The sequence below is a fragment of the Centroberyx gerrardi genome, chromosome 23, assembly GCF_048128805.1.
Source record: "Centroberyx gerrardi isolate f3 chromosome 23, fCenGer3.hap1.cur.20231027, whole genome shotgun sequence".
Lineage (NCBI taxonomy): Eukaryota > Metazoa > Chordata > Actinopteri > Beryciformes > Berycidae > Centroberyx > Centroberyx gerrardi.
The window spans coordinates 16,473,904-16,499,604 of record NC_136019.1 but is presented as its reverse complement, the minus strand read 5'-3'; the positions used below and the strand labels follow the sequence as shown (position 1 = coordinate 16,499,604).

At 47.0% G+C, this 25,701-nt stretch overlaps 1 protein-coding gene across 1 annotated transcript in view; it reads left to right on the top strand.

Annotated features, from left to right (window-relative positions):
- The window catches only part of dnah2 (dynein, axonemal, heavy chain 2), a 161,477-nt gene that overhangs the window by 50,018 nt on the left and 85,758 nt on the right, over positions 1 to 25,701 (top strand). The window contains exons 24-32 of the mRNA XM_078291720.1: positions 2,835 to 2,998; positions 4,139 to 4,300; positions 4,905 to 5,008; positions 7,274 to 7,430; positions 8,952 to 9,034; positions 22,278 to 22,458; positions 23,507 to 23,645; positions 24,164 to 24,381; positions 25,600 to 25,698. Of these exons, the coding sequence (XP_078147846.1) occupies positions 2,835 to 2,998; positions 4,139 to 4,300; positions 4,905 to 5,008; positions 7,274 to 7,430; positions 8,952 to 9,034; positions 22,278 to 22,458; positions 23,507 to 23,645; positions 24,164 to 24,381; positions 25,600 to 25,698 (1,307 nt within the window). The remainder of the gene's footprint in view (positions 1 to 2,834; positions 2,999 to 4,138; positions 4,301 to 4,904; positions 5,009 to 7,273; positions 7,431 to 8,951; positions 9,035 to 22,277; positions 22,459 to 23,506; positions 23,646 to 24,163; positions 24,382 to 25,599; positions 25,699 to 25,701) is intronic.

Genomic DNA, 25,701 nt, shown 5'->3' with positions numbered 1-25,701 from the left:
CGAGCCCGTTCCCTTCCTCGCCGCTCACCTCAGCCACCTCCGTCTCTCCTCTCGCCCCCTCTCTCCCCCATCCTCCTACCCGCCTTGTTTTCCTAACAGCCGAGTGTTTACTCCATGTCGGGCCTCATCATCCATTCTGACTGGGCCTACGCTGGGAGGATTTGCTCATCTCCCTCGTCTTTTGTTTGTTCCCTTATTTGCCGTTTCCATTAAAGATGAAATTGAAATCTCCTGTGTGTGCACGCACACGCGCACACACGCGCACGTGCACACGCGGGCGTCGTGCCGCACATGCCCGCCACACGCGTCGACTAACAAAACAAAGACGCGCCGCGCCGAGGCATATGAAAGAGCGCAAACCTCTCGTCCTACTTTCGCTTTACCTTCTTCTCATCCTTTCGCTCCACTTCCCCCGCTCCCTCGCCCCCCCACCTCCCGCCCCTCTGCTTTTAGTTCATGCGAGTGCGGTGGGAGACGGTGTGATCTGTGTTTTGTTTTTGTGTTGTGTTTTCTCTTTCGTCACGACAGAGCTGACTTTTCCCCTTTCTCCATCTGTTACTCGCTTTCTCGACGCATCCAAAACCGCCCCCCCACCCCTCCCCTCCCCCACCGAAGTTTTTCACATTTTCAACACCTTCTTCTTCTTCCCTCTCCCTGTGACAAAGTTGAACATTAGGAACAGACGAACTTCTCAAGTTACGCGAAGAAGACCTCCTTTTTCCTCTTCTTTTCCCCACCGCACACACACACACACGTGCTGCTGCTCCGACTTCGGCTGCCATTCCCGGGCTCCTTGAAGGCTTTCTCCTCTCCGTCCGCGGCGCTACTTCCGAAAACCGGTGCGAGGAGAGGATGTAGGGAATGTTTGGAGCGTTTGCAGGGGAAAAACAAAGGCGGTCCTCGGCAGGTTAATGAGGCCAGGAGGCAGCTTTGTGCCGAGCCTCATCAGTATTCAACAGAGGCCTCCCTCTCTCGCACTCCCAATAATATCCCAGTCATTTGGGTCAGCCACATCACTGTGCCTCTGTGAAGGGCACCCACACAGAGAGAGAGAGAGAGAGAGAGGGAGAGAGAAGTCTCTGACGGTTTAATATAGACACAGTCTCATCAAACGCTCACCTCCTTATTCTCTCTAATCATTAGCTCCGTCCCTCACTGTCTCTCTTTGTCTTCCTTCCATTTTTCTCACTCTCTCCACCTCTTTCACCCTGACCCTTCCCCTTCTCTCTCTGTTTATCTTTCTTACTCTCTCTCTCTCTCTCTCTCTCTCTCTCTCTCTCTCTCTCTCTCTCGCCCCCCCACATACAATTTGATAGGCAAAGTGGCTAATCGTATATGAATTATATGGAGATCTCTAGTGGCCATGGCAGGCTATTGGTTCCTCATTAGGATTTCACTCACTTCAGCGTAGGCCAGCTTCCAGCAACGAGAACGAGGGCAGCAAAGTACAGTAAAGGGCCTAACTGAAAGCAGATATGAGCTGTGAGTGTGTGTATATTTGTGTGTGTGTGTGTGTGTGTGTGTGTGTGTCCCGCCGGGGCCTGGGAGCTGGGACCTCGTCGTCGAGCTGTGTGTGTGTGTGTGTGTGTGTGTATGTGTGTGGTGAGCGCGGGCCCAGTCTATGAGTAGATGGGAGGAGGAGGAGCAGCGGCAGAGGGAAAGCTGTGAAGATCAAATATCCCGTAAATCAAAGCTGTCGCGCGGCCGAGCGGGGGCCGTGGGAGCCCCGGGTGTGTGTGGGGCTCCTGGCCGAGCAGGGGGGAGGAGGGGGTGGGGCAGTGAGGATACCTGGGCTCCGGGCCAGCTCCTCCTCCTCCCCTCCCCTCTCCCCTCTGCGTCCCCTCGCCCTCTTTTTTCTCCTTTTACTCTCCTCACATCTCCTCTCCTCTCTTCTCCTCTCCCCTGCCCTTTCCTCCTTTAATCTCCTCTCCTCCTTCCTTCAGCCTCCCTCCGCCCTCCTCCCGCCGCACCCCATCGGCCCGTTTCATGTCACCTTCCTCCTCCCTCCCTCTCTCCTCTCCCTCCATCCCTTTCCCCAGACATAATAGCTCTTTCTCCCCACTCTCATGCTACAATTTCCCCCCCTTTCTCTCTCTCTCTCTTTTTCTCTTTCTATATCACCCTCTCCAACTCTGGTAGATGGTGGGGGGACCCTGTGACCCCGACCAGTCCAGCTGTGAAATAACATTAATGGCGCGCGGGGAGAAACACCCCAACACCCCAACACCACCACCACCGCCCCCCCCCACCCCCCCCCACCCTCCACCCTTCCTTCACACCGACAACACTGCCGGTGTTTAAACGAAACATCACACAGATAACCATCGGTCCTCGCAATCTCCCAACTCCTTCGCCGTCTAATTATGTCACAACTGTTTCACCGAGCACAGCGTCACGGAGGTGTTAAATTAGCGGCTCGGCTTAATGTCACACGCACGTGTAATGTGTCAGTTCAGCTGGAGTGTGTGTGTGTGTGTGTGTGTGTGTGCGCATGGGGGTGGAGGTGTGACTTTATTAAAATGAAGTACGATATTACTTATTTTTTGCAGCATCTCTCTGTGTGTGTTCATCTGTCTGTGTGTTTGTGTGTGTGAGTGTGTGCGCACGACACATGCAAACCTACATGTGTATTCTATGTGTTTTGGCTCTTTATTGACAGGCATTATATTCGTTTTTTGTTTTTTTTTGCACTACATCTGTTTGTTAATGTATGTGCGTGTGGCTTTGTTTTTGTCCGTGCGTGTGGACATATGTGTGTGTGTGTATGTTTGTGCGTTTGTGTGCGCGTGTGTGTGCGCTTGCCAACATGTGTATTCTGTGTGTGCCGCGTCCAGGTCCGTTTGGCAGCGCTGTGAGCAGCGGGTCGGCCTTGGAGCAGATAGCGGCGCTCCGCAGCCAACTGGAGGCCCTGAAGCAGGAGGAGAGCACCATCCTCCACGGCCTGAGCATCTTCAAGATAGAACAACCGCCCTCCAAAGACGTCCAGGCGCTGGAGAAGGTCTGACGCTCCACTGACCGCCACACTCATAGTCAAAATCCACAGTTGGGTGGTACGGCCATAAGATGGACCAATATGTGTGAGCGGGCCAAGGACCTGAGGATGTTTTTTTAACTACTTCCTCATGTACTTTGTTTTTCACTCCTTCCTGGCTTCACTTTCAACACTTTAAATCCCCAGTGTGGATGTATCTAGTCTGACTCAATAGATGTCTCACGAGGGAATGGTGTTTTTGTAGTTCCCCACGGAGCGAGCAGACAGTCCAATTGTTTTTTTCGCCGCTCGCTTTGCAAAATCCCCAACCTGATCGTCACATTCGCTCCACCTCGGTCCTCCATGTCCCACACTGAGCTACATGCATGACAGCGTCCATTATCCAGCTTTTCGCACTGTCCAGGATTGTGATTAGTTGGAGTTTTTTTTTAGGGTTTTATTCCCACAGATAAACAACAAAGCCTGACCCTTCTGCAATGGCAGATTGTTCAAACAAAATGAGGCATAGCTGAGGAAATGAAGTGTAGAGAAAGGGTTGGCTTTGTGTTGCGCGTCACTTACAGTAACTGCAGTATCTCTTTGTAATCATATTACTCTTAATCCTGTTAGATGTCCCATTATTCCCCAAACCAAGGTTGTACATTGCAGTTAAGTGGCACATCCTATCCGCAACAAGAGATCGATTCATGAATTTTTTTTCATCCTCGTCTTTTCAGAAAGTTAGTACAGAGTTTTTGGTTTTTCCTATCTGATCAGCCAATTTTGGCCTGTTGTTCATTCCACTCCATTGACCTAGCTGCTTTTTGTGGAGCCTTTCTCATGCTATTATGTTATGCTCAATATAACTGGAGATGGAGAGGCTTGTTGGAGTTTTATTCCCCCGTACTTCTTTGTCGATCAGCTCTATTGCCTGCTGAGTTTCCATTTATTGTGCAGTGTAGCATTGAGGCTTAACAATGGCCACATAAATGTATTATCCATGGGTTTTGAGGGAATAGTTTTTGTTGTGAATGCTGGCCTTGTAACGGTCCTACGTGTATTGCAGGAGGCATGTAACTATTGAGCTTTTTTTTGTGTGCACATGTGTGTTTGGGTGTGCGCGTGCATGTGTGCATGGCTCTGTGTGTGTATGTGTGTGTTGTACAGGACCTAGACTACCTGCAGCAGGTTTGGGGGATCACGCGGGAGTGGAACGCCAACTGGGACACGTGGAAGGCCGGTCAGTTCGCCACACTGCAGACTGAGAGCATGGAGAACACGGCACAGGCCATGTTCAAGAAACTCCACAAACTCAGCAGAGACCTCAAGGTCAGTTCACACACACAGTGTTCACCCAGGAGCTATAGACTTCGGATGGCTGCTACAGTGTGACAGCCATGGTTTAATTTTGCTGCAGAAGCCTATCAGTATCAAGCGTATCATTACCTGCGTCTGATGAAGATTTCTATATAAGCATATTTGCAGATATGCAGATATAGCAGATTTTCCTTCACCTGTACATCTTTGAATACTGTGTGAATACTTACTGTTTACTCTTAGCAGTTTACTTGTTCCTCTCATGCAAATAAACCCTGAATACTAAAATAATACATTTACTTGGTATTAAACAGTCTAGTAGTTGTACTTTGATCATGTTTTGTGTAGAAAGAACAGTGAATTACACTTTAAGTATACAAAGTTTGCAGACTCTTAGGGGAGATCATTAGAGGTATTTTTAGCTGTGGGCCCAAAGACTTTGCCTAAAAATGCAATTTACAATGACAGCTAAAAACATTTTTTATGGCCTTCCCTGAGGGTGCACAAAATTTGGTACTTACATCGCAAAGTGCACAATTCCCCCAAAATAAACCTCTCAGCAGCTCTACCATGTAGATTGCTCAGCGGTGATGGCCTGTGTTTTGTCTGATGGCAGGACAAGCAGTGGGACATAGTGGATTTCTCCAAGAACAAGATTGACCAGTTCAAGAGGACCATCCCCCTCATTACTGACCTGAGGAACCCTGCCATGAGGGACAGGTAGTGATTGGAACCGAAGGATCCATTTACTTTTCAGACATTGTTTTCAGTCCAAGTCCCCCTCATTGTTTTCTGACTCAGAACTCAACAGGCCAGTCTCCTCTTATACACATCGCCTCAGATCTGAAAATCTCTTTTCCTCACTTCAAACGCTAGGCAGGATTCTTTTGTGTAGAGCTACGCCAGATCGATGCTATTAAGGGATGATGAGAACATCTGGCAAATGACTAAAAGGGTAGACATTCAGCACAGTCCTATAGCATAAGCTCATTACTGTATTTAGTCCAGGCTGCTTTTCCTGAAGCTTGCTCCACTGCCTCCTTTCCAAGGTCTTCCTCTCAGTCTCATTTCCCCTCATCAGTGTCTCTAGCTCCTTTCCCAGTGGACTGTCCGGGCCTTTCCTCCGTTCTGTCCTGACTCGAGGAACCTGGCGCCACGGAGGAATGCACACACACTCCCTCTAAGAAAAAAAAGAAAATTCCTACTTTTTCGGCACCAGCGTCCCTGTCCGGGCTCATCCAACCCGCTTTGTCAAAATTGGTCCCGGCGTTGCCAAAAATACGGTTGGGTCGAGCTCAGCACGAGCTGTTTTGACAAGAAGCCAAAGGCAGGCAGGGATGAGCGGGCGACGGCGATGGGTCTTATCGTCAGTGATGTAACCTTCTGAAAGAGCCTTCCTCGGCCCGCTGCGCTCGGGGAATAAATGAAAATAAACAGAGGATTAGATCTGAAGCCGCACCGCAAAACAGCAAGAGTAAAAAAAAGACAAAAAAAAAAAAAGAGAGAAGGAAGCAAAAAAAAAAGAGATAGAAAACACATTTTTCCCTTGCTCTGCGCATCCCCTGGTTGTTATGGTAGTCAGTGAGGGTAATGAAAGAGAAAGAGACACTTCGAGAGAGATGGCAAAGAGTCTTGTCTGTATTAAACATGGGTGTATGTGCCTTGTGGTTAATGTCAAGTGTGGCTAAGGTACCTGGGTCTCCAAGGGGTTGCCTAGTGAGAGGAATGTTGCTGTGATTAAAATGGTGGAGAACAGCCAGAGGGTGATAGTTGGCACAGATTCTCCTCCGTCTCCTCCCCCTCTATTTCACCCTCCATCCCTCTCCTCTCAGTGCCAGCTGTCAGTTATGTCAGTCAGTGTGCTAATGATGCTCCCTTACAGAGCTCGCAGTACAGTGATGCATCTGTCATGCCCAGATATCTCTCTATTCATATGTAAGCAGTCCACAAATGGCCTAGTTTTGTATACTTTGGTTTTTAGGCAAGATAAGCAATTCATGATACGTAAACATTCACTTTTCGCTACTGTGCTGTTGCCACAGCGCCATGGTCATCAAGAGGCATGAATTTAGGTCAGTCAGTCAGGGGTGAGACAGTTCACTCATCTATGCCTGGATGCTATCGGACTTCATTGACTGTACAAATAATGTCTGTTCTTTATTGAGCAGTGTCTAATTAATAAAAATAAGTGAAAGTTGTATCATTGTGAAGACTCTAACTATGAATCTTCACACCTTAGCTGCAAATTTTCACACAACTCCTCTCCTTGTATGCAAATGAAATTCACAGGATGTACTTCCAGGTTTTTCATGGTGATTAGCTTCTATGGACTGCTGTGATACAGTCATGTATGGCATAAGCTGTTCATGATTCAGTTGCTAACGTTAACTAGCAAATAGCCAAACATTACTGTACTCTCCATAGAAGAGCTGAAGCCAGGTGATCAACTAGGGAGCTAGAGAACTGAGATCACTTCCAAATAAGCTGATCATTTAGGAAAAAACAAATCAGGAACGATACTTGGTACCAGAAATGGTCATGACAGAAAGCAACAGGTGTTCTTCTGAATGGGTACTACGAATGATTTATGGGTATTAAGAATGCATTAAAAATTCAAGAGGGTCAGAGGCACTCTGTTGCAATTACCAAAAGTTAAAAGCCTTTATTTAACTTTGGCAATTTGACCACAGCCCGACGAAGGCTCATTTAAGCTGAAATGTGTCGTCAGTTTTTAACTATTCAAATTGCCAATGTGAAATACATGGCTTTAACTTTTATCGTTATCACAATAGAGTGCCTCAGACCCTCTTTGATAACTTTAAACTAACTATAAACTAGTGAATTCGTTTTATAGCTACATCATTGCCCTGAATACACTGTGGGCCTGCACAGAATCCGTACTTTTTTCCTTTTCAGCCCTGCTACTGCACACCTACTGTATACTTTGAGTCTGACCATATATCCAATGGGACCTTTTTCTTCCAGGCACTGGCAGCAAATCCGCCACGAGCTGCAGCGCCCCTTTGACCAAACCGCCGCTGAGTTCACCCTGGAGAAGATCATCTCCCTGGGCCTGGACCAGTATGCTGACAGGATCTGTGAAATCTCTGGGGCCGCCAGCAAGGAGCTCTCCATAGAACAGGTCCAGTCCCTCTCTCCCTCTGGACCAACACTCAGCGGGCTCTGTCTAGCTTTTCCTGCCTCCATTCTTCTTGACACTTGCCTTTCTTCTGAAAAAGGCAAAGGGAGACAGCTGGTATAATGCAGATCAATGCAGATGTGGGCTGCACCGGCTGCCTTTGTCTCCCTATTTTTAGGTTTTTGCCTGCCAAGAGATGGAGCTCGTCTTTTCCCACTGGCTTACAGATTTTCTCACCTTTCTTCCCTCCCTCTTTCCCTCTTTGTCCCCCTCCCCTCTCCCTCTCTCCACCCCTTTCGAAAGGTCATCAACATTAGTGTTCGTATTTTCCACGGCTAAGTTATTCATTTGACCCTTGGCATCTGTCAGTACAGTGCCAATCTCTGGGGTCAGTTATATGAGACTCTTGTTATGGTTACAGGGGTCAAAGGGCAGTGTGGATATCCTTTCAAATCGCATTTACCCCGTAACCCCGAATTCTTTTGCATGTATGTGTGTGTGTGAGCTCTGTACCTCATGCATACACCATTAGGGCCATATCAGGGTATCAAAGCGGTACGGGCCGTAGTGCTGCTGGGAATGATGAATGGCTGCCAGGTGTTGGGGTCCATGTGGTAATCATTCCAGGTAAGGGCTGTTAGCAGGGGAACACAAAGGGTTAAGTAGCTGTGGCGGCTCGTAGCTGTAGCCTCCTAGCCCTCCGTAGCCTCTGGCGGCAGCTCATCAGCTTATTCCCCAACATCTCCAAGGGCCTGTGTGGATGAGGTCTAGAGCTCAGGCAGGCAGGCGGGCAGGCGGTGGGGGAAATGGAGACAAGACTTAATTTCCTCCAGACCAGAACTGGGACTGGGAGAGAGGGCATGGGGGGGCAGGAAAGGGCTCAGGCTTTGTGTAGCTGACTGCCTGCCCGGTTCCCAGCCTCCTTGCCTCCAGGCCCGGTGTCCCGGGGCAGCGCAGCCAGTCCGCGTAGCAGCCCTGTCTGCCTGTCAACCTGTGTCAACCTCCCCGCCGCCCCTGGCCCCCCTCCACCCCCCCTCCACTTCCCCAGCCGCGCAGCACTCGCAGAGGTTACATCAATACAGATTTAGTGTGTGAATAGCCTCGGCCTAAGGAGCCAGAGGTGTCGGAATCAGACCCTCCAATCAAACCCCCGCACCCTCTCAAACCCCACCACGGTTCACTGACAAGTCATCCTGTAGAGGAGGGGGGCGGGAGAGAGAGAGAGGGAGAACAATAAAGAGATGCCGCTACATGCCGTCATCATGGCGCTTATTTCTAAACGCTTCTCGGCCTCTGATGTGTGCGAGCCGCAGCACTCAATAGATGCTGAGATCAATGGTTCCCTGCCTGTAGTGCTGCCTCGAATCATCATAAAAAGTGACTGTTGGGCTGGTGAAAGAAGAAAAGCAAAGGGGGAAAAAAAAATCTCTCTCTCTCTCTCCTTTCACCTCCTCCCAGTGGCGAGCGTTTGCGCCGGAGATGCGTTCCGTCTGTTAACGTTACACTCTGGCTTTGATATCGCAGGGCCTGGAGGGCATCACCGAGATGTGGGAGGAGACGTTCCTGGACATCGCACCTTACAAAGACAAGGGCCACCACCGGCTGAGGTGAGGCGGGGGGCCCCCGGAGGCTCGATTTGGGTGGAGGGGGTCGTTGGTCAAAGGTCAGTCGGCTCTAAAGGTGAAGGAGGAGGTCACTGGTTACGAGGCAAGTGGTGAAAATCAGGTGATTGGTGTTTGTGTTAATCCCCTCCCTGGCTTGCGGCTTAACTGCAAGTATTTGTCAGTGGGATGATTTAAACAGGGGAATATTGTTAGGTTTTGTTTTTTTAATACGTTGTTGCTTGTCTTGTTCATGTTCCCTTTCAAGTTTTGTCTTTTTAAAAATACAAAGCAGGGGTGCGTGATTAGTCATCTACCATCATCCCCCTCTCCCACACACACACACACACACGCACACCCACCCCACCCCGCCGCACCCCCCCCCCCCCAAAAAAAAAAAAATGAAATACTGGGATTTTGCCAGCATTGAGTCAGATCAGAATCACTCACTCTGCACCACAGAACCCTTGAAACACACAAGCTTCTCTCAAAACAGACTGACACGGCATCCATAAATAGACTCTCTCTCTCTCCCTCTCTCTCTCTCTCTCTCTCTCTCTCTCTCTCTCTCTCTCTCTCTCTCACGTGGCCAGGCCTGGGCTTGGTCCCTACAAAATTCAATTTGTGGTCTAATTCCATATCAAAAACATGGTCACAGCTCTGTGTTCGTGGAGCGGGACACAAACAAGCAAGGACACAGTCTCAGCGTGGCTCCTCCCGCTGCCTCATTATAGCTGTGCCCTCAAGTAACAGATTTGTCCTTAATTGGCGAGTTGTCCTAATTGACTTTAGCTAATTTATGGATTAGATTATTTTTACCCTCTTGCCTAATTGAACCATAACTTTCATGTGTTTCCCTGGCTGGCTGGGTGGAGGGTAATTGGTGCTGAGCGCTGTGAGTTGTGTGTGTGTGTGCGTGTGGAAGTGGAAGGTTTTGCACCATCACATTCAGTTATGTACAGCATCCATATTGGGAATGAATCCAATAAGTGCAATGTGGAGGAAAACAACAACAGCAGCACCTGAGCAGGAGTAAACAGCGGGAGCGTCCATTTCTCAAGCTGATGGACTGTAGCGCCTTGGGGTGCTAGTCCATCTAGAGATGTATTCATTCTCTGAGCGTTTGTGTTAGTCTGGGTGGCACCGGTGTATTAACGCAGATTCAGTGGCTCTGAAGTACTGGGGATGGAGTGAGAGAGAACGAGAGGGAGAGCAAAAAAGAGGGGATTATAGTGGAAAAGCTCAAGCTTTTAAGAGTTCTGATAAGCAACGACCTTAAAGTCTGTGGGCCTTACAATGGCCGACTCAACAGCTTATCTGCAACAGGGCATCTGTGGCGTCTGGGACAAGCTTGGCTTTTACCTACACAAAATACTTTTCAGCAGACGTGAATAGCTTACATTTAAAACTGAAGACATTATTAGTTAAGTCTAGGATTTGGCTCTTACAGGCTCTTACAGGCCAAATGGAAATTCTTGGTTGGTTTGAAATGTTTGTTTTGTTACACTTAGCTTTTCTGCTCACACCTCTCCTCTGGTGCTTAGAACTAGCCCGAGGCATGTCCGCTGTTGTTGTGTACGACTACCTGTGCGTAGTGTGTTGATGATAATGCCTAACAACACCAAGAAATACACAGCATTTCCAGAGGATTTGTTTTTTTTGCAGCTGTTGTGGGTGAGGGTAATTTTGCCTCTGAGACTCAGGTTTGCTCCAGGATCAGTTCTAGTAGGTGTTGCAGTTGAAAAATGGCTCTTAATTGCATATTTCTATCATGATATGTGGATTATTGTGTCTGTAATTATATATCTGTAATTGTATTGTAATTGTTTTTTTCTGTTATGGGCAAGCAACCAATACCTTAAGCAGACCAATGAACTGAGTGAACTCAACAATTTTCTAACAGGAGTAATTTTCCAGCTGTGAAATAAATGTTAAAAGAAACACAAATCACATGAAAACACAAGGAATAAACAGACACCTTCCACCCAATCAGAGCTATTTTAGAGTATTTTACCAAGCCAGGGTATATTGCTAAATGTTGGAGCACACAAAATATTTTACAACCAACGTTGTTTGTAGATGTCTCCTTCGGGGGGTTTCTGTCTTCTTCTGCACTCCATGTTACATTCTGTCACCGGCTTCAGCATGTATATGCATGCTGTGTTTTTGTTGAGTGTGTGTGTGTGTGTATGCGTATGAGCCTGCGTGTGTGTATATTAGCCGTGTCTAAAAGTGCGTGATGGCGAGGAGAGGAGGTTGAGATGTGTCAGGGATGAAAGTGCCGCATCTCTCCTTGGGGCTGTCAGCCTGTTACCAGGTGTCACATCAGCTCCTCTCGCCCACCTGCTTTCCAGCCTCCGCCAGACCGCTGCCACACGCACACACACACACGCACACACACACACACTGCAGATAAGAGGGAGGTGTTGAGGATAAAGAGGAAGAGAAATGGAGGAAAGAGGAAGAGATAGAGAGGGAGAGAGAGAGGAGGTATAGGGATCATTAAAATGGAGGGAAAACAAAACAAATGTTGAGTTGGAGAGAGCAGAGAACGAGGGATGTAGCGAGGATAAAATAAGATGCTGAAATGAGGAGAGCGAGAGGCGAAGGAGGACGGGGTAGGGGAGATTAGGTGGAAAGATTGGGGTTCAGGGAAAAGAGAATGGAAAGAGACAATTTCATCAAGGAAAGCCACCATACATAGGCCACAATCAAAGGCAATAAAGGAGGGTAATTTTGCCAACGGTTATAACCAACAGTATATTTCCATCTGACTTTTATTCATTATACTCATTATACTACTTTCAAATTAGGCACATTTTTGAAAACCAAAGCCCTGCTAAAGGCAATATTGTCCATTGTTGTTCTCTTCAAGGGGAGAAAGAGGGGATGAAAGTGAGATGGAGGGAGAGGTTGAGAAAAACAAATATGGATAGATACACATGGAGCATCCAGGTAACCGGCTACCACTGCTACCACTGTCTATATGCCTGTTACCATTCCAAATTATCATCTCATCTCGCAATTTTACAGTTTGTTGACAGTGGAGACAGCAGAGTTCACACAGCCAGCATCAGCCAGCAAAAATGCAAAATAGATGGTGAGGTTTTGGTTCACCAACAGTCTAAAAATACATAGTTTGGATGGAAATGTCGAAGCTGGAGACGAGGGTTTACCACGCTGGCGTGTTTCCCCCCCCCTTTAGCTTCTCCTCTCCTTGTGTATCTATATAGAGGATAGAGAGAAGAACTGAGAGAGGCAGAGATTAGGCAGAAGTGGATGGGAGAAGGAGAGAGAGGGAGAGAGGGTGAGAGGGAAGGGTTTGGTATCGAAAACCAATTCACATTTGGAGCCGATAAGGAAATAATTGGAATTGGAATTGATAACGGTATGGCAGAATTGACAGGCATCAGTAGGCTCTGAAATGATGCTCCATTGCTGCTATCATGCTGCTCATTTAGCCGCACTTTATATGGAGAAACATCAATGCTGCATGTCTGGATTTTTAAGTTTTGAAACAACTCTCCAGAAAGAATATTCTTTGAGCGTGAATATTATAATAATCAAAGGACCTACTTGTCATAAATATGCTCATTATAACGTAATAAATGGGTAATGGTATTATTTTTCTTGAAACATTGAATTTCCCTTCTTAAAATTCTCATGATACCAACTGAACTGAGTCAAATCAATGTGGGGAAGTCATGAGGAGAAATGGAAGGGGCAAAAGGGGAAGGAGAGAGAGAGAGGGAGCTTGAAGAGGGTCTCTCAACCCTCGTACGTCAATCTCCTCTCTCCTATTTATAGAGGCTTAGGAGTCTGCTCTCCAGCTGGGAACCACAGCATATCTCTCTCTCTCTCCCCCTCTCTCTCTTTCCCTCTCCCTCTCTTTCCTAAATCTGTATCCTTGTTAACACAAGGGATTTTGCGTAGGAGGAGAGAGATTCCGTCCATCAGGTTTTCTCCTCTCTCCTCCTCCTCTTCCTCCTCCTCCTCCTCCTCCGAACCGACTCCCAAACAAATAAAAAGCACACAACAGCAACCATTTCTCCACAGTCTTGCCTCCTCGCCGTTTGTGTCGGCAGAAAGAGAGGGACGGAAATAGACGATAAAAGAGAGAGGGAAAGAGACACCTCTATCACGGCTATTTACAGTATTGTGCAGCTTCAGACACCGACAGACAGCGCTTTATCATTAGCTTTCATTCTCCTCTCTTGCCAAACGTGAGGAGCATGTTGTATTCCGAGCCAGGCTCTGTGTGTGTGTGTGTGTGTGTGTGTGTGGGGGGGGGGGGGGGGGACTAAATCAATTCCAAATTATTGCACCTCTCAATAACTGATGGCCGTGTCTGGGCAGAGGAGAAATGATTAATGATGATACTATGGACGATATGAGTAAGACACACACCGAGACATTATCGCCCGCACACCGACAGACACACACACACGCGCCGAAGATATAACCGTGTGTGCGTCCATCTCTGCAGTAACTGATGGTGATTACTGAGGGGACTAGGGCATCGTTGCTCCTTGTCGGGTTGAGGAATGGAGGGTTTAGTGTGTGTGAGAGAGAGAGAGAGAGAGTGTGTGTGTGTGTGTGTGTGTGTGTGTGTGTGTGTGTGAGAGTGTGTTTGAGGCCTCCACCCCTTCTCTCTCTGTAATTGGCCCTGCAGTGGAGGCTGCTCCACTGTGCATTGTGTTCGTCTGTGTATAATAAGAGAAAGGCAGGACACACTGTACACGGCGCTGCACAAATGACCTGGAATTACCACCCACGGTCACAGCCATTCATCTCTGACTGCCCGACACACACACACACACACACACACACACAATATCTATAAAGATGCATCTGAATAACTACTTGCGGTCATACATTTGGGCACAAACGCACAACCGCACTTGCTCGCGAATCCCAAAACCTTTGTACAAACAGATACTGACACGCCCACGGCCCAAATGGCTGTTTGGCGTTGTCAGTCATTCGCTCCCAAAACATACACTTACCCGCTCCGACAAAGAGTCCCATCTTTTATTATCTTGCCGCACAACAAAGCCCAAATTCATGCGTGCTTCCTATCTTACTCATAATCTTTCTCCACAGCACTCATGCTGCACTCTGGGGAGCCATCTCAAAACAGCAAGCGCAGCCCCGCGCAGGCATAAAGTACGCTGTGTTCGCTCGCACACACACACACACACACACACGCACGCAGACTCACACACGTGCACACGCACCCTGATGCCTCGTCCCTGATGCACTTGATAGCTGGTGATAGTAGTCATCGGGAGAAGCAATGTTCCCCATCTCTGTGTTGTGGTGTTATTACATTAGCAGCCCTGTTTTTATCCCCTTCTCTCTTTCTTCAATTCTCCACCTCCCTATACCTTGCATCTCTCCCCTTTCTATCTCCCTCCTTCTGTCCCTCCTTCCCTCCCTCTGTTGTGATTTAGTGCTTACAGTGTTTACTCTGCGATGCGGCACCAGAAACCGGGGAAATTATAACTCTAACCCAGGCTGAGCCTCTCTCCAAATTATGGCCATTGATTTGTGTCTTTATTATGTCTTCAGTGGAACCTTGTTCACCAGCATCACCGGATCCCACGGCTCAGCACAGCTCAACACTGCCATCCAGTGATGGCTTAATCCACTGATGGGTATCGAAGAGGGTGGGAGACAGGCGAGAGTGTTGTTTGTTTTTTTGGCCGTGTGCATGTACGTTTATGTATGTGTCATGCATGGTGACCGAGGAGCGCGGCTGCTCTTGTGCATGTCCGTTTCTTCAGGAGTGTTTAGCAGAAGAGCGCGTATGAAGCTGCATGTGATGTGAGAATGAGTCGCCTGTGTTAATGGGTGAGTTGCACAAGTCAGTGAATGCAAATGAAGAAAAAATGAGGGAGGGAGTATGTTTGTAAGCCTGAAATGACTGAGTTAGGGGTGGTTATCTCTATCTCTCTCTCTCTCTCTCTCTCTCCACGGTGGTTTGCATTACCCTGGGCAGAGTGGAGTGGAGTGGACTGGCGGCCCGCGGCTGGAGAATGCAGGAATGCCCCGGCCATCTGCTGCACATTAGAATTAGACCTCCAGCCCAATTCAATTAGCAGCCCAAGCCAGTGCCACTGATTGGACGGAGGGAGGAGGGCCACAGTCAGCCACTGGCCCACAGTAAACATGGGGGAGGTGAGGCAGGGAGGGAGAAAGAGGCAGTGGGAGGGAGGACCCAAGAGCAGAGGAGGGGGCAGAGGAGGGGAGAGAGGCGGGGTGAGTGAAAGCAACCGAAAATGCCCCCGATCGAAGATTTCTAAACGAAATTCTGTTGAGAAATGAATCGCCGGTCGCAAAAAAAAGCAGAAAACTAAACAGAAATGTCAGAAAATTGAAATATAAATGACTGCGGCCGTATATGCCCGAGGTCACGTCGGAAATTTAATCTGCAATTTATCACCTCGTGGCTGAGCACACCAGGGATTAAAAAAAAAAAAAAAAAGTCGCTAATTTTGTCAGGGAGATGGAAGTACAGCAGCGGTGGCTAGTCTGTACCACCACCACTAAGAGTCAACAACAACAGCAGTGAAAGATAATTACCTCACTTGGAAAAAAACCCAAAAACAATGGCCCCTCAAGGCCAGAGACTTCTGCCAACTTTTCAGCAAAAACAAGAGGAAATAGACAAAGCTGTTTGGAAAAAGACCCGACAGATAAGCATCTTGTCCGCCTTCATCGTATTCGGGCCGAGACAGACGGAAACAAACTTGTCATCGCGCGTAGCGAGGCCTGAGTCGTGCTGTTACTTTTCCATCTTTGATTTGCAAATTAAACATCTGAAATATGCTAAAATCTTAGGATACATGAGCCAGAATCCACCAATTTAATTAAGCATACGCCTGCAACCCATTAATGTTTTCTAAAACGAGCCAAACTGGTTTCTCATGGCCCGAATGCCTCCGCTATAGACGTCATAGGTGGGTATCAGAAGCCGGCTCGAAAAACCATTCGTGCGATCTTTCCTCATTTGATTGTGTGACCTAATCTTATCAAATCAAATGATGATGCAGTATATATTAGGGCCATCCTTCCTCCGATTAGGGAGATTATGGAGAGAGAGGGAGGGAGAGACAGAGAGAGAAAGAGGGGATGTGGCAATCATTGCCCCTTGATAAACTACTGGCACTAACCTTGGAAAACGGGCCCGGGGTTCTGCAAGGTTTTGAGAACACAGTCGCAGTGTCATACACACACACACACGTACACAAACACACACACACACATAGTGGTACCCAGTGGCTTGCTAACCCAAACACACACATATATACACAAACATGCACACTCATAGCGGTACACAGTGGCTTACTCACCAAAACAGGCACATATGTACACACACACACACGTGGCGGCGGCAGGACACACATATCCTGTGGAACATACATTCTCATATGTCCTAGATGCTGTCAAATATGCTCAGAGCCCTTGGAGACATAACACACAAAAACATTGGCTCATATAAACAGTGTGCTGTGTGGATATGTTCCCAATTATCTGCAGCATATTTCTCTGATTTCTAACTCGGGCCAGACTGGCATCTTTGGAAAATGGAGACATTTGAACAATTGCGGGTTTGTGCATTTTGCTTGAGCTAATACTCGGCACTGCAGCCTCTTTTCTTTGTGCGAGAATAGCACAATATGTTGCACATTTATTTGCTCCGGCTCATTTTTTCCTCACAGAGTGGTGTGTGCCTGTTTTTGTGATCGTGTGTGCGTGCGCACGCGTGTGTGTGTGTGTCCGAGGGTGTGAGTCTGTGTATGTGTGGATGTAGTGAGGGCGTTTTGTCGACTCCCTCTTCTCGTCTCTCACCTGTTCCTCACACCGCAAAAACCCTGCAGTGGATCAGCACATCGTGCTGTACAAACATGCCCTCGGGCAGACGCCACACATACACATGCACGCACACACACACACACACGCACACTCTCTCTCACGCTCAGACCCAAACAAAAACACACACATACACACACCTTGCGACTAACAAACACACATTGGGCAGGCAAACTGCTAAAAAAAAAAAAATCATTACTCTTTAAAAGTCCAAAAGCCCACATAAGCCCAACAAGCAAAACACGAGTGGAGTAAACGCCGTCGACTCGGACACGGACACGTTTGCCTCGGTGCACAAAACACACGGTGCATACGCATCGGCAGCAGCCAGACATTCATGAGCAGATAATGTTGCAGCGCTCATGTGAAACATTTCAGGCTATTCTGTCTGATGGAAAATGCGCACACGGACACAGCAGGCTAAACAGCATGGCAGTAATGACTGTCTCTCATTGGAGATCTGCGTGTGTGTGTGTGTGTGTGTGTGTGTGTGTGTAATCTCCACCTCCCCATTGCTCTGCCTCTTGGCTGTATTCAGTCATGCAGCCAGTATTATGGGCCAACAGGCTAAACCCTGGCCCTGTGAGCTTAACTATCCAGATCGATCAGTGTATTACACTACATGTGGTCTAACTATGTGTGTGTGTGTGCGTGTATATGCATGTATGTGTGTTTTATGCAGGACAGATCAAGCCAACCGCATGTGCAGAGAGGAGGTTATGGGTCAGTGAGTTTGTGGTCTCAGCGTTTGCAGTTGTTGCTGTGGCGGTCTGCGGCTTGTTATGCCAGCGGTGAGAGGTGTTGCCACATTGTGTGTGAATTTAATGTGTGTGTGTATATGATTTAAGACACCGCGTCCTGTGTGTGTGTGTGCGCGCTTATATGATTTAAGGAATCGCGTCCTGTGTGTGCGTTTGTTTGTCTGTATGCGTTTGTTATTCATTACATTACTATCTACAGGGAATTTACATCAGCCAGCCTATATAATAAGTAGGTTATCTCACATCATTATAAGCTGTGCTGGTCATTGTTGTGCATGTGGGTGGATAGATTGCGTATTAATAATGTGGGTCAAGGCCGGCCACTATGTATGGATGTGGTGAGTCACTGCACTGAGTCAGCATCTCATTACTACCACACCACAGGGGGTGTGTGTGTGTGCGTGTGTGTGTGTGTGTGTGTGTGTGTGTGTGTGTGTGTGTGTGTGTGTGTGGTGTCAGGCCAGGTTAATGGTTATGTTTTTGCGTGCATGCCCAAGGTCAGAGCGTATGTTAAGAGCGTGTGCTGATTCAGAACATATGTTAGTGTGTATATGCACAGTAGGTGTTTACGCCTGGAGAGCGTTGCATTCCTGCTTAGGTAAATTTGTAATATGTGTATTTGTGCATCCATACATGCAGCTCTGTGGGTGTGTGTGTGTGTGTGTGTGTGTCCGTATATCCCCAAGCATCTGGCCGGCTGAAGCAGCACAGACAGCCTCCAGGCAGATAGAGAGAGCGATAGAGAAAGGGAGATCGCAGCCTCCTCCCTTCATTCTAACCACACACTGGAGGTCAAGTACCACATTTCCCAACCTCCATCTCGCTCAAGGGCCTCTCTCTCCCTCCCTCTCGCTCTCTCTTTTTTCTCTTTGCCTTTTTTCCTCTGCCTTTTTTTTTTTTTTTTAACACCTTATTCTTTCTTCTCTATCAGATGCAGACAGTAGGCATTCGCCGGCGTGGCAAAAAGCGTGGCTACGTACGCGTCGCCGACCCGGACCCCCGCTCTCTTCTTGTTCCTAGTTTTACACACACACACACAATGCTGTATGTGTGTGCACGCAAAAGTTCATCTTTCTCTCTCTCACTCTCTCTCAAATACAAATCACACATTTAGAACACACAAAGGGCAAGAGCAATCGCTCTCCCTCGAACACACACACGCACGCACACGCACACACACACACACGCACACACACACAGCACTACCTCGGTGTCCTCTTTGCCCTGTCTGAAATGTATTGTTTAGGTAAATGAGTCTGTGCACCCAGCGGGGGAATCAGCATGAATAAGAACCTGAATGCATTACCCCATTACTCTTCCCTCTCTCTCTCTCTCTCTCTCTCTCTCTCGCTCCCTCTCTCGCTCTCTCTTGCTCTTTCTCTCTGCGTGGCCTCTGCCTCTCTCAGCACCCACAGTCCTTGAGAGCTCAAATTGACATTGGAGACCTGGTTATTAATATGTGGACAGTAGCTGTGTGTGTGTGTGTGTGTGTGCGCGCATACACACGCCCAAGGGAGAGTGATAGAGTGCTCTTGTCTATTGTGTGTACTAGATGTGTGTGATTTGTGTTTGAGAGACAGATGAAGATGTGTTTGTGTGTGAGAGAGAGTGAATGAGAGAGAAAGAGAGATGTGTGTGTGTGTGTGTGTGTGTGTGTGTGTGTGTGTCTCCCCCCATGCAGGCAGTCAGGCCCAGGCAGGCTCTCTAATTAGATAGACACAGTGGAGCACACAGACTCAGAACAGGAAGAGAGGGATAAAAGAAAGGTTGCTTTTCTATACACTTGCTGAAAGCACTACACTGTGTGTGTGTGTGTGTGTGTGTGTGTGTGTGTCCTGCTGCTTGCTTGTGCTCTGCATGTACATGCCCTCATGTGCATCTCTGCATGTATTTTTTACCCGCCTGCGTACGGCTCACCTGCACGTTTTTCTTTGTTCCCTGTTCCTTTGAGTGGTTGCCTGCCTGTTCGTTTCTTTGTGTGTGTGTCTGCGCGTGTATGTGTATATGTGCGTGTGTGTGCATTCGTCAGGTGTCACCCAGCGAGTCTGATCCCCGCAGAAGGCTGCCGCCACTGTTGGCATGGCGACGGCTGCAGTGCCGTGCGAGACTGCTGCCATGGTTACCAGGCACGCCAAGCGGGGGGGAAGAGGACCGATGCTGCTTCACTTTGTCCCCTTCCTGCCTCTGTATGTGTGTGTGTGTGTGTGTGTGTGTGTGTGAGAGAGAGAGAGAGAGAGAGAGCCCCCCTCCCCTCCTTAAAGCCCATATTCCCTCCTCACAGCATCTCACAGACCTCTTTGTTAGGATGTGCTCTTAAAATGTGCAGAGAGGCATCTCTCATCTGTAGTAGTGTGTGTGTGTGTGTGTGTGTGTACACATATATTTTCTTTGTCAGGCCTCTTTTGCATGGCACCCACAGTGTGGTGTGTATGTGTGTGTGTGTGTGTGTGTGTAGGTTTTATTTGTTAGCCTACAAGTGGAAGAGAAAGCCATGCTGTGTGCGTCTCAGACTGTGAGTTATACTCTGGGCGACCATAGTGTTTATTTGTATGCATGGATGTTTTTGTGAGGCCTCTATGTAGAAAGGCACCTGCAGTGTAGCGTGTGAGTGAGCGGGTGTGTGTGTGTGTGTGTGTGTGTGTGTGTGTGTGTGTGTGTGCATGCGCACGGACGTGTTCTTTATTCCATGTGGAATATTCCCTTTAGTGTAGGCTTGAGACTGATCCTGCAATCTATTATTAATATTTTTTACTGGTACTTGGAGAGCAATACCTGTAGTGTGTATGTGTGAGCATGAGTATATTTTCTTTATGACTTCTGTACTGCTGAGAGTTACCTTTATGTGTGTGTGTGTGTGTGTGTGTGCGCACAAGCGTGTGTTGTATGTACTGTGTGAAAAGGTCCTTTAGCAGAGAGTTAGGTTTCCATGTGAGTATGTTAATAATGCCACTGACAGAGCAGGCAGTTCTTAAATTGATATTTCATTTTGTGCAATTTCTTCTTACATTTACTTTGCTGTGACTTCATGGGTAGTAACCCTCTACCATGCGTGTTCACCACTGGCATTCTGGCTGTTTTTTTTCCATCTCTCTCTTTATTCATAATTGAAAACAGGCTAAATTACTAATTGAAAAGGCCAACCGAAAGCTCAGGCAAAAAACAACAAAAACAAACCCTGGACACTGTGTCAACCTGCTTTAGTTCATATTTGTATTATAAGTAGAGTGCCAGTATTGGCTCAGAATACATTTGAGACTAATACATGTTAAAAAAAAACTGTTAATCAAAGTGCTTTAGGCATATTAACACTCAGAATTTTTTTTTTTTAGTTTTTCGTTTTGTTGTCCCGCAGTAATGCTGATTCATAGATGTTTACTCATTCATGCTGTCTGCATTTATTATAAGTGGCTGTGGCTACAAACATCGGCTAAAGGCTTAAGATGTAAAATGCAAATGCACTGCAGGGCAACACACTTGTTGTCATGTCATGTCCATTCGTGTTTTTGTGTTTATGGACAGTGTGGCTGCAGCATATGTACAGCTATTACATTTTTATATTTCAGTTTGACCTTCACTCCGTCAGATTACAGTTTTGCCGGTGGTATTGTAGTTAGCTTGTTTGTATGATTTTGATGGTTTCTTGCAATGCATGAGAGAAAGTAATAAGCTCTCTCTCCCTTCCTATCTCCTTCAGTCCTTCTCTAGCTCTTCCCCCCCATCTCTCCCTCCTTCATTCCTGTGTATTCTGCATGTAAAAGGGCAGTAAATGCAGTGCTGAACTTTTCAATGGGTAGGCCGAGTTGATCATTTGTGTCACCTGCAGGAACAAGGTGAGAGGCGTGGGTCCTATAGACACTGTGGCAATGCTAAAATGCATGCTCTCTATACGCCTGAGGGTGGAATCCAATTAATTGTCTTTAAGGAATGTGTATTGTCACATTTATGGATGTTTGGGGGCTGCAGATTGCGATATGTGCCGGGGGAGAAGGGGGCCTGACTGTTTGTATTTAAATGTTAATTGTACCTGTGAGGGCATCCGGCACTGTAGATATTGTTATTGTTGCTTGTGTGTGCGTGTGTGCAGGGTTATGTTTGTGTTTGTGGGTGTGTGGGTAAGTGTGAGAATTGGTGATTTAAGGCAATTTTTGTTACTTTTTCATCTGGTTTGAGATATTTGGTATGAGAGGAGCAGTAGTAGACAAGAAGTGGGCTTGTAACCAGGGTTTGAATCCCTGGATCAGCTGAGAAAATGTGTGGAATTTGTAACACTCTCCTTTCCCTCAATATCTACTGTTGATGTACTCTTGGGCAAGGCATGTAACCCCAAACTGCGCCAGTGGAGCTGCGCTAAAAGGCTGAGGTTGTACCGAGCAGCTCTCTGGTGTGGCTGTGTGGAACTGTATGAATATGAAGCAGAGTTTTGCTCGGAAAAGAGCAAGCAGGCACAGTCGACTCTCCCTGTATAAATAACGGTTGAAATGAAACTTTCAAAAATAAAAAAAATAAAAAAGTCAAAAGTCAAGTCCATCCCTCACTACTACTCCTTCTCTGCCATCCTCTCTCTCCCTCCCCCACCCTCCTCCCCTCTCTCTCTCTCTCTCTCTCTCTCCCAGGGGGACGGAGGAGGTGTTCCAGGCCCTGGAGGACAACCAGGTGACCCTGTCCACCATGAAGGCGTCCCGGTTCGTCAAGGCCTTCGAGCGGGACGTGGACCGCTGGGAGCGCTGCCTCTCCCTGGTGCTGGAGGTCATCGAGATGATCCTCACCGTGCAGCGCCAGTGGATGTACCTGGAGGTACGCTAGACACACTCACACACTCTGACACAGGACATGTACACATGTACTATAGGGACAACATCACACAAATAAGGGTTTTCAATGTCAACGAGCGACATGTGCAGGCAGTACATTGTGTAAATGGTACATGGGAGGCAGGCATATAGGGTAAATGGCTCCTATTGTCAAACATTAAACAGTTTCCAGACATTTGTAGCTATGACAGATTCCGCAAAGAGGAATGCAGGAGTTGTGTGACAATTTGCAGCAAAAACATTCATTCAAAAGTTCAATTTTCATAATTATACTGCATTCACTTCCTTTTATTCAGTAGATACCACTCAGTAAACCACAAATAGGATTTGTCGAAAATGATTTTCTCAACTGCTGTGCACTGCGATGAAGTCTGACGGCGCACACGTATAGAAAAGCGTCTCACCCCAGACTGACTGACCTGAGTTTACCTCTTGGTAACCATGGTGCCGTGGCGGACATACTGCTCCATGATATGATATCTCATATTGAAACACAGTGCATTTTTATTCCATTACACAGACCTTGCATATTGTTAGGGGTCAGTGAAGTAATCCATAACAAAACGTTGCTACACCCAACATTGATTTGCACGTATTACAAACAAACAGACTTTGAGTTAATCCCCCAAACATGCTGTGAGCCCTCCATAATCTGCCCAGCGGTCTCCTAAACCACATTTGCTCACTTTAGCTCTGATGATTATGTATAAACAGGACGACGGTCTGAAGTGTTTTAGCAACATTCTTGCATGTGCTTGTTTTGTGAAAGCCACCTGGAGCAGGTTAAGGATGGAACTCAGGTTGCCTGGCCTTATCTCTGTCTCAGCCATCTGGTTTTGCTTCTCTCTCCTTTCTCTTCCTGTCTATCCTTTCACCTCTCTCTCCTCATCCTTTCATAACGCCATCTCTTCTTCTTTCTGCCTCTCTGTCTCCATCTATTGACCCTCATTCTACTTCCCTCCCTGGCCCTCTCTCTCTCTCTCTCTCTCTCCATGTCTTTCTCCATCTGCCTCTCTTCTTCATCCCTCCAGAACATATTCCAGGGAAAGGACATCAGGGAGCGGCTGCCTCGCGAGTCCAAAGAGTTCGATGACATCAACTCCAGTTGGAAAACCATCATGGAACGACTCCACAAGGATAACAACGCCCTGCGGGGGACACACCACCCCGGTATTACAACACATCTATCATGTTACTGTGAACAATATATTGTTACCAATAGTGTCTTGCAGGTCCTGAAAAAGTCCTAAAATGTCTTAAATATATTACCTAAACTCAAGCCCTACAAAGGTCAATTAGCATTTTAAGTCTTAAATGCAGGTTTAAATGTCTTAAAAAGTTTCAAGTGTCTTGTTGCACTGCTTTTCTGTTGAGAGCATCAGCCTAGTCATGCAGACTTAATATATATTGTGAATGGTCTACAGCTGTTTTCATTTTCATATTTATTTCAGTTGTGAAATTGGTTTTATATTTCATCCTAACCCTGGATAGATTTGGACTCTGTGTCTCTGGTGTTGACAACCTATGGACTGACAATGACCTGTGACTCCTTTGCTAACAATACAGCATTCATTCTCAGTTATTTTTAAGTATGTTGGATATAAGAAACTTCTCTTGTTTAAAAGTTTTTCAGGATTTGAATTTTTGAGGAAAGTTCACAATGTCTGCCTCTCCCCTCTGTCTCCCAGGCCTGCCGGAGAAGCTGGCGGAGATGAGCGGCAAGCTGGAGGAGATCCAGAAGGCCCTGGACATGTACTTGGAGACCAAGAGGCAGATCTTCCCCAGGTTCTACTTCCTGTCCAACGACGACCTGCTGGAGATCCTGGGACAGTCGCACAACCCCAGTGCCATGCAGCCCCACCTCAAGAAGTGCTTCGACAACATCAAGAGCCTGCGCATCGGAAAGGCAGGGGACACACACACACACACACACACACACACACAGCAGCCAGCATATAGGTCCTTATCTAAAGTCTTTACATTTTGGTGATGTGTACATACAGTACACAACAGTATACAGCTGTTATTTTTCTTAAACCGAGTGAAAAACTTTACCACTGGGCTGAGATAATTTCACTTGTTTCCAATACAGTTTCATTTGTTTCAGCAATTTTCTATAACCAAATGCCAATATCTTCGGACAAGGCAGAATAAGGCAGATTACTCCACCAGTATCAAGAAAATGAAAGTTGTTGAAACAAATTGTTTTGCCTTGGAAACAAGTGAAATTATCTCACCCCATTGGCAAATTCTTTCACTTGATTTAAGACACATTTTCATACTCAATCCTAGACTAAATGACTTGTTAAGAAGATTTCTTGTGCCGTACAAAATTCTTATATGGCAGGATTTATGTGGTTCTGTGTCTGAAGGCTTCATTTATTGAGCGTGTGTGAGCAGGACTGCTGATCTAGCCCCGTTTCAGCATTTTACATTATGATGAATCAGATTTTCAGGATGAACTGGCCTGTGATACCAGATCAGCAGGAGGACTTAGACGCATGCGTACATACTGTTCACCTCATGGCTGCTATTTTTTAAGCATTTATGAAGTGTCTCAGAATAGGACAGCTGATCCACTAGCACAGGGTCATCCAAAGTAAGGCACCTAGGCCATATTTGGCCACAAAAATTATTTTGTCTCCACCAAGCATTCCAGAAAGTAATGAAATACAGAGTAACAGTTTAATCATCTCTAAAGACCCCATGAAATAGCATCTAAAAGAAAAAGTCATCTAAAAAGTAAAAATAATGGGAGTTCATTTCATGGGGACTTTAAAGAGTGATGTTGAAATAATTTGCCTATTACTTCTCACATTTCGAAATAATCAATGTCCAATAGTGTATTTTTAACCAGTTATGTTACCTTTTGGGTCTTGGCCCTTCATGTCAAAAACTTTGGGCGCTCCTACACCTCAGTTTCACTTTTTCAGCTCATAACGAATCAGACAGTGACGGGGACTGGACCAGAGAGTCGAGATCAGCAGCGCTACCTCTCTGAGAAGCCTGACACAAATAGGCCAATGCACAAAGATGCCAATGAACACACGCACACATGCACACACACACACAGCTCATGAAGGTGCAGACAGGAGAGAGCTGCCACTCTGTGTGTCTTCTGCAGGTGGGGATCAGAGGCCAGTCAGAGGCCAGCGGGATGTTCTCTGCTGACGGGGAGTTTATCGAATTCACCCAGCCAGTGCTACTGGACAGACCTGTGGAGGTA